General features: G+C 40.0%; 1 protein-coding gene across 4 annotated transcripts; it reads left to right on the forward strand.

Moving 5' to 3' along the window:
• Nucleotides 1-327: 327 nt before the first annotated feature.
• On the forward strand, nucleotides 328-9,228 carry slc35a5 (solute carrier family 35 member A5). 4 transcript variants are annotated; one of them, XM_082509371.1, is made up of 10 exons: nucleotides 328-416; nucleotides 2,206-2,365; nucleotides 2,499-2,597; nucleotides 3,921-4,054; nucleotides 4,275-4,342; nucleotides 4,684-4,872; nucleotides 5,571-5,765; nucleotides 5,858-5,985; nucleotides 7,030-7,298; nucleotides 7,915-9,228. In XM_082509371.1, exons 2-10 carry the CDS (start codon nucleotides 2,239-2,241, stop codon nucleotides 7,981-7,983), a joined length of 1,278 nt encoding a protein of 425 aa, XP_082365497.1. In that variant the 5' UTR covers nucleotides 328-416; nucleotides 2,206-2,238; the 3' UTR covers nucleotides 7,984-9,228. The 4 variants fall into 4 exon arrangements, with proteins under 4 accessions (XP_082365497.1, XP_082365496.1, XP_082365498.1 ...); XM_082509370.1 differs by having other exon boundaries at nucleotides 334-420; XM_082509372.1 differs by having other exon boundaries at nucleotides 334-420; nucleotides 2,209-2,365.
• Nucleotides 9,229-9,410: the final 182 nt, after the last annotated feature.

A 9,410-nucleotide genomic window follows, 5' to 3' on the forward strand; every position in this document is an offset into this window, starting at 1 on the left:
TTTTGTTTTTAAGAAAAACGAGAGCCACAAATGAGGATATTCATTTAAGATTATGATAGAACGGTAGCAGTATAATGTTCTCGTAAGTGGATATCAGGCCCATGTAGAGCAAAATTGAGTATTTTTGTCTAAATAACCCAAATGTGATGTCCACATATGTGGACGGCAGGTCCTAGGAGGTTAAGCATGGTTCTGATAGTCCTGCTTCCAACACAGTAGTGTGTTTGTTTTGATTTGTGGCCTTCTGTCATGGCGCCGCGATCCCACAATGCAATGCGGCGTGACGTCAACTCCAAAGCCCAAAACGGGATGACGTCGTAACCTGTGTTTTAACGCATGCGCAGATTAACCAGGAAGCGGTAGTGTTGGCGAAATGCAATCCCTCGGTTATGTTTCGTACTAAAGAAGACTAACAGGCAGGTATTTATAACACTGCCCTGTTTTCTCATGTTATGGACAGTAGCCTCAAAAAATAATTTCCGAATATTTAAAAGAACAAGCGTGTTTTATCGGCGTTTATTGGCACAAAGGTGACGATTTAAAGGCTAGTGATGCAAGGCCACCTCTGTGCTAATAGAGCTGTGTGTTGAATTTTGTGTGTTTGAATAGTGTAACTTACCGTCCTGCCAATTTTCGGGTGATTTTTATAAGTTTTATGAGTATTATTGGACATGGCAATGGAGTTTAAATTATCTCAAAAGCTGGAAGTTGATTTAAAAACTGTCGACTAATTTGCCGTAAGTTTGTTTTGTTAGTTCTTAAGTCACTAAGTCTTTGTAAAAGTGAAATATAACTACGTATTTTAGCAAAGTGTCGGTGTTTAAATTCTGTGTATTTAGGTCTGTGTAGGTTCTCAGACGCCAAGATCATGGTAATGTAAGTCGCGTTTTTCCCCAAACGCCTTAGATTGCAAGAGTACAAAACACGTATTTTCTCTTGTGAGTAGGTAAAGGAGAGGAAGCACTGTATCAAATAAGCTTAAATTAAAGCAAGAGTACTTTTAAAACATCATTCAGTAGTTATTATAGCTATCTAGTGTAATCATTATTATTATTTTTTGTTAAATTAGTGAACAGAAACCCCCCCAGCACCAATACTTGTTGTTAAGCAGGGAGTGTTTTTTTGTCTTGGTGAAATTGTGGATATACAGTACTGTGCTAAAATATTGAAGCTAGCCTCATTTGTGGCTATTGGCGGCTTTTTTTTTTTTTTTTTTTTTTTTTAAAAAAAAGAAAAACAAATTTTCAGTCCAGTCATTGTACCTGATTATTTTCAGAGGAACTTTTATTTATTTATTTTTGTTTGTTTGATAAGCCACTTAACACTGACCTGTGAATTATTCAAGAATAGGAGAGCCCAACTCAGTGTTGTGTCTGCACATAACAAACAACTGAGCAAAGAGCCAATTTTAAAATATATTTCTAGCCACTTTATTACTTGCTGCCTCTCACAAAAACACAGAATTTGTGCCCATTTACTTATTTGAATATACAACAAATGCCCAGGATAATGCTGTTTGACAGGGACAAAATTGCATTTTTTGCACCAAAGAAGTGTTAGCTGAAAACTTGGCATATGGTGGTGCCATATGCCACCACGCTGCACACCACATCAGCGTGGTGTGCAGCGTGTCTTTAAAAGCAAAAGGAAGGTAGACAAGTGGAGGACAAAAGAAGAAGTGGCAGGCTTAAAAACCTGCCCACAGCTGATTAACAGTATCTCAAAGTCACGTTCTTTAGAATAAGGGGGGGAAAAAATGCAGCAAAGACCTGACACAGGACCTGAGAGATGCATCTGGGCTTGCAGTTGATCCATATACTGCTTACTGAAGCCGCATCAGAAATGGTGTCAGTGTGAGGGTGGCTGTCAAAAAATTACTCTTAAGGAAGGGAAATTGGAAGAAAATGTTATGGTATGCCAAATGACACAATAACCAGACTGAAAATCCCTGTGAGCCCTGTTGCAACAGTGCTTATTGAGTCATAGTTTGACAGAGAATAAACAAAAACAGCCAACATCCACATAAATCTCTTGGATTACTTAAAGAATTGACCTGAAAGCTTGCCTGATACATAGATTTCTTGGAATATAAAGGTCATCTTACTGAATATTGAAGTTTTAAAAAATTCTTTGGCAGTATAATAATCATAATGTAAAGGGGAAGTCTGATAAACATGTGTGCGTGCATCGTTGTATGTATTCCAGCAGGTTTGGCTGGATCCATTTCCAGTCGCAGCCATGGCATGCTGCCCCTTGTGCCCCAGGCTGTGCTCCCGCTCATCAGCCTACACTCTTGCTCTCGGGCTAGGCTTTGTAACACTGGGGACCAGCCGCATCCTACTTCTGAAAATGTCTGCCAATGCCGGTGATTACCTGACAGTAAACACATGCACACAACTTTTTTTTTTTTCCACAGCTGGATAAAAAGATTTAAAAAACAGTGTTAATGTGTTGGCAGCTTGCTCAGCACGTGTCTTCACATTTTGTTCTTTTTGCAGAAAACAAGTATGACTTCCTCCCAGCATCTGTAAATCTGCTTGCCGAGGCTCTTAAACTGCTCTTCTGTCTGGTCATGTCAGTCAGGGTCATAGTCCGAGGTAAACTTTGATGCCTGCGTGTGTGTCCTAGTTGGGATCAGCTTATGTTCTGGTTTCATATCACATCTCAAAGTGTTTTCTCACCTGCGGTGTTTTGTCTGTTTAAATCAAACTCTAGTTCGTTTTCCCTCCTTGGTGTAGTTCGTTCGTGCAGGTGTGACTGCACTCAGGAGCGGATGAAAAGAACAGCACCGAGACCCTTTGGAGGAAGTGGTCTCAGTACAGTTCCAAATTGACTCCAGAGCGATTCGTTTATGGTGTGAAGGTGTAGTTTGAGCTATAAAAAAAACCCCATCCCATAGCAATGTATGCTTTGTAATCTCAGCATCGAAAGGTACTATAGATGTGCAAAGGTCTGTACGAGCTAGCAGCTAACCATGAAATAAATGTAAATTCTCTGTGTTCAGCACCTTCTTCCTGCGTTTACTTTTGTTGCTCCCAGCCCGACAAATCTGGCTGCTGAGCAAACTGAACATTGTCACATTGTTTGTAGTGACGCAGTTTGGTTTGTGTGGAGTTCACTTGATTTCTTCTCTGTGTGGAAACAAACCCAATCACAGCGAAAAGCTAAAAGTTTACAAACTCATCAAGTGGCTAGGACCAGAGTAAATGAACTATAGATGTGAAAACACCCTCAATTTCAGATATCTGGGCAAACTGCTTGAATGTGGAAGAAGTTAAAAAGAAACTAAGATAATGTTGGAAGTGTGATTACAAGTTTGCCTATGAAAATAAAGAAAACATAGCAGTTAAATATGACTGATCTGTTTTTAAGGTTAAAAGCCCCATTTTTGTGGTTTCATTTGTGTAAATTTTCATCTCAAACTTACAAAGAGAGAATCTTTCTGTCAGACTGGCCCAATTTCCTGTAGAGGACCATTATTAATGAATTATTAATTATGTGTTATTTATTATAAAGTCCTGTGTCTCCAGAATTTTGGGATTGTACCTATTAGTTTATCATACATAGGTGTGACTGCCTGTTGAAATTATTTTTAGATTTCAATACATCTGCTAGCTTGGATCGTAGAAGGCACTAAAAATCTAAACTAATGAAGTCTATAGGAGACAGGTTAGTGAATGATGGCCAGTCAAAATAAGGTCAACCCTCCAATTAAAGGTCAGTGGCAACAGGAATGTTGAATTAACCATTACAAAATAGAAGGGATCAATAATCTGGGTATTGGTATTTATCATGTCTCGAATATGACAAAAACCACGACAAGTCTTACAACTAATATTTGTGTTCATAAGTTCATCTGACCTCATTCTGTGTTCCATGAGTGAAGGATGTTCGTTGACTCTTTCTTTCTGTTACTACAGAGGGCCGATCATGCAGAGATTTGGGTTGTGCCTCCAGCTCTTCCTTCCTCAGCTCCCTGAAGTGGGCCGTCCCTGCTTTCCTTTACTTTCTTGACAACCTCATCATCTTCTATGTTATGAGCTACCTGCAGCCCGTCAGTACAGATAAGATATTTAAGATGTTTGCTAAATGATAGCTGCTAGAGGGAAATGTGGTTGCCTGGACTGCAAATTTTTTTAACCCTTTGTTAACATCCAAATCTCATTTTCCAGTTTGTAGATTTGAGCTTTTCATATCAGACTGGCATTAACAAAATGTCCTGCACATTTGATGCTTTAAATGTGCTGAGCTGCTGCTGTTCTTTTTGTTCCCAGGCTATGGCAGTGTTGTTCTCCAACTTTGTCATCCTGACCACAGCTGTGCTCTTTAGAATAGTTTTGAAGTAAGTTTCACTTTTAACTCAACTGTTCTTCAGAAACATGTTGTGTGTGTTTGATTGTGGAATGAGAGGTGATATTTTAAGATTTTATTTGGTTGGTCTCTTGAGGAAAAAAGACATTTTTTTCATGTTTTCCAATTGTAAGCGGACCAAAGTGTGCATGTGAGTGAGAATGGTCTCCTATACCATGGAACACTGTTACTGAATGTGTTTTGCTTGTCCCAGTGCACTAAAGCACTCACAGGTAATTTGATCTTCAGGCTGTTATTTTTATTACTGTATATCATAAGCTAATAGATTAAGCGTCATTTGTTTTTTGTTTTTTACTTGGCCTTTTCCTACAGGAGGCGCCTGTCTTGGGTTCAGTGGGCAGCGTTGGTTATTCTCTTCCTGTCCATCGTTTCCTTGACAACAGGATCAGGAGGCAAGCAAAACTCAATAGCTGTTCCCAGTCTTCACTCAAACCCACTTTCTAGCCCCTCCAACTCTTGCCTACTCTACACCCAGCTTCTGGAGGAGATGAAGAACAGCAGGTAAAAGTGAAGCATGCAGGATTATTTAACCTTTACTTAACTAGGAAGTAGATCTTCGGAGCTTTAAAATATTTTTGCAGCAGAACAATTTTCCAGAACAAGATGAGCAGCAGCACGAAATAGAACAATACACACCCAGTGAGCATATTTATACACATGAGATAAAGAATAAAGTGTAGAAACTTAAGTAAAACATTTCAAAACTATGAAAACATCATGGCAGGTCAAATGTAGTGAGGCTGCAAAACATTTATCACTGTATTCAAATAATTTCTAATCACCTTGAATTCATTTAGTGAGATCAGTCCCCTCAAATGTAGTTGATTTTGCAGCTCATGCTGGGAAGCTGAATATTAAACTGCCCACAGCTGTAGGGAGAGATGGAAAGATTATATGTATCAGTTCCAACTATTTTAGCAGGTCTTTTATGCAAAGGGAGAAGAAAAGGTTTGGTAATCTAATAAATGACACATATCTGTCATATTTGTAATATTAGATTTAAATGATGGTGTTTTTGACTGCTGCATCGAGAAAGTATTCTGTAAGTAAAATGGCGCAGAGAGCTTTGGGAAATTCTGAGCACTTCTTTTGCAACTTGATAACATTTTTGTATTATTTATTAATCTACAGTGAAATACTGTAATGTACACGTTACATTAAATACGCTTTTTCACATCTTTGTTCCTTTACACTGCCAGTATATCATGGGCATCAACCCTGCCCGGCCAGGCCTGGAGGGACAAAGTAGTATCGAAGCTTCAATCTCTGGGTGTGGGTCACATCCTGCTCATCCTCCAGTGCTTCATCTCTGCCATGGCCAACATATACAATGAGAAGATTCTCAAAGAAGGAGAGCAGCTCACTGAAAGCATCTTCATACAGAACAGTAAACTGTGAGAAGCTGCTTGTGAAGAAAATGGGAAAGCAGAGGACACGTGGATGACTTTGGTGCTAACATCAGTCGTTTTTACTGCGTGTTTTTTAGGTATGCCTTTGGTGTGGTGTTTAATGGTCTGACTCTTGGGCTCAACAGCGAGGCACGAGGTCTCACCATGCACTGTGGCCTCCTACATGGACATAACATTTATTCCCTGGGCTTGGTGCTGGTCACTGGTGAGTAATGGTGGATTAATGACTCGCACTGTCATCACAAATTTGTATTTTTTCTTTCCCCATTAGTCAGATTTGTCAGTTTCTTCCAAAATGTCAGTGTTAAACAAAAGTGGACCAAAACAGCTTCAACATTTATTCTACTTTTGGACATCATGCAGTCATTGGGACCACAAAATTACATTTAACATTTTTAACTTTTGGTGTTTCTGCCTATCACAAGATTGATAACTTCAGTCAGCACTGTAGTGCATCATTCTCACATCAGAGGGACATTTGAATACTGTTTTATACAGCATATGACTGGAAGATGAATATCAAGCAGGCATAAGTGTGATGTTTATTGAACTGAGATCTCCTACTGTCATTTCTGTTGCTGGAGATGTCCACTCTAATTTAATTTAATTAGTTTGCTGCTTTGAATTATATGCAAACATGTCCATGTGGATTATAGAAGTTGCTTGAGGAAGAGAAAATATGTTCATCAAAAGAAGACAGTTGAGGTACTCGGGGCATCTAACCAGGATTCCTCCTGGACTCCTAGGTAGGTGAGGTGTTTTTGGCCATGTCCTACTGGGAGGAGGTCTCAGCGGGCTTGGGGAATACTGTGTCCTCCAGGATGAGCTGGAAGGGATGGCTGGGTTGAAGGAAGTCTGTCAAATTGATAAGCAGAGGAAGTGGTGCAGCACCTGGTTCTGTTTGTAGAAGCTCAGATGTAGGGGCAGCCAATCAGATGAAAGCTGGCGTAAATAGAGGAGGGGTCGGAGTGGGAGCTCCAAAAGACTGTAGCATGCAAAACCACTACTTTGTACAATTTCTGTCATCTACAGACAAAATCATCTTAACTTGTGATCTTGTAAGCTGCTGGTACTTGAGTTGTTTTATGCCTCTGAACAGAACCTGGTGGGTATTTGGTCCTGCTTCTGGCATCAGTGCTAAGCTACACTAATCCAGCTGCTGGATGTAATTTGTTATTAACTGGACTAGTTCATTTATCTATCTCTAGTATGCATTTGAAGAACTCATAATCTTCTGTGTTCTCCCTAGCTGCCCTGGGCTTATCCGTGGCCTTCATCTTAAAATTCAGAGACAACATGTTCCATGTGCTGACTGGCCAGATCACTACTGTTCTGGTCACAGGCCTCTCCCTCTTCCTCTTTGACTTCCACCCTTCGCTGGACTTCTTCTTCCAGGCACCCACTGTCCTGCTGGCCATCTTTATCTACAATGCCAGCTGGCACAAGGACCTGGAATATAGCCTGCAGCGAGAGAAACTACGGGTCATCAACGGGGAGGTGTTTGAGAGGTCAAGAGGGGTAGGAGACAAACCACATATCCTCAGTAGTCACGCACACAAGCCCACACACTCCTTTTCCTCACACAACTTCGCTCACCTAACCCCGATGTATAGCCACTTCCTCTACTCCCGCCCACATACCAAGTGCTCTGCAGGAAACTTGGCTCTTGTTTCTCTGTAATGTCATTTCTTGAGTGCAGGAGGAAACCTGATTCCCAGCTATGAAAATAGCATTCAGGCTCATGCTGGAGCCTTGCTTCATATAATTCCTTTAGTAGTCAAGTGTTTTTTGATGGAAGAAGCTATTTAACAATACAGTAGTCTGTGGGGATACTATCCTGGAATTCTTTTCATCCCCAGCGTCCCCAGGAAGAAACCCTGTAATTCATGTGAAATGCCAGGTTTCAGGTGTTTGTTTCTTTGCTAGAGCACTAACAAAAATACCCTCTCCATTGGCAGCCGTGGCTTTAAAATGCACGGTACTTCCCTGGTGTTTTTCGGGGAGCAAATACTGCCCTCCACTTTCTGAAGACAGAAAAAAGATGTGCACAGTGCCTCATTGTCTGCAGATTTGTCCACTGGATTTGACCACTTGTGCATTCATTCTGATGCCTTGTCTCTTTTTTGTGTTGCAGGACGGTGAGGAGCTCGAGCTCCTGACAAAGGCAAATGCAGACAGTGAATCTGATGAAGAGTCCTTGTAGTAATGATAGCGCTAGTAGTATCCAGAGGATACTCTGCATCTTTCCTGCTGCTGGTGTCGAACTGGATGGAACATGGTCACAGATTGTCTGTGAAAGCATTTATTTGAACAGTGATAAGCAGGTAAACGGTGAAAGATACTGTTGCTAGATTATATGATAGACTCCTAGAATTAAAAACAAACAAGGTGTTTAATAACAGAATTAGCAAAATCTGTATATTTTGGAAACGTGCCTGTCTGTGGATGACTGCTGTCATTCATATGGGGGAAAGTACCAGCAACGCTGTTTGTTGGAAAATAAGTGATAAGTGATACTTTTGGATTCATTATGGATTTCTTTTATGGACAGTGTATTTCTTTACATGATTCCTGTTGTACATGCTGCTATCTGACTGCTTGCTGGTGCCGGACGTCTAAGGACCAGAAACTGCAGTTTCAAGATTGTTTTGATAATAGATGTCCAACGCAACCCCCCCCCCCCCCTAATCTCAGCCTTCATGAAACTCCACTCTTGTCCATCAGCCTTGTTTCCACTCCGTTCTGCAGTCATGAATGGATGTAGGAGCTCCTTTAACTGTCTGGACATTTGCAGCTCAAATAATTTCACATGGTGATGAATAGAACCACAAAGAAGACGCAGAGTTTTCATCAAGGTGGATAAAAGAAATTGTCTTTTATTTGGTGATCTCAATTCTGGAATCACAAAAGAAGAAACTCAACCAAAAGGAAAAAAGGAACAGAGGCAACTATTAAGTCCAAAGTAAAAGGGGAAAGAAAGAAAATACCACTCACATTACTACGAGAGGAAAAAAAAAAGTTGTTTTTCATTGTTGAAAAAAGGAAAGCAGAGCTGCAGCTTTTTATAGGACCTCAAATTTCCCCCAAAACAATAGGAGGCTTGCTAAAATTTAGTACACCCGACATTAGGTGGAAACAAAAAATATAAATGAATGTTTTATACATCTGGCACCTGGACTATTATTTTCATTGGACTATTGGTGTTTATTTTCTGAGCCAGAATAAGTGGTATTGATATAATTGCCACTAATGCCTGACTTTCTGTCAGCACCACAAACTCCCTGCTTCTCTTACTTGGGGCTTGAATATTTTCTTGTTAAACTGTAAAATAACATTGTCTAAAGATTGTTGTTTGTGCCATTAAAATCCTCACGTGTGAATACATTTTCTTGTAAAATAAATGGCAAGTTGTTTTACTTCTGTGCAAGTAATGCAATTTAATACAATCGCTGATGTCTTGTCATAAATTTATGTGCATTTATTTAAATACTGAGGTTTTCTGGAGGAAGACCTAAAGGGTACTAGCTGCTCTAACTCCATGTTTTTATTCTATTACTTTGCACATACTTGATAGCTGTTTTAGCTCAATATCAGTTCCTCTTAGATATTTTACCCACCTGCTGAATAACA

Source organism: Aulonocara stuartgranti (genome assembly GCF_965226115.1).
Source record: "Aulonocara stuartgranti genome assembly, chromosome: 16".
NCBI classification, from domain to species: domain Eukaryota; kingdom Metazoa; phylum Chordata; class Actinopteri; order Cichliformes; family Cichlidae; genus Aulonocara; species Aulonocara stuartgranti.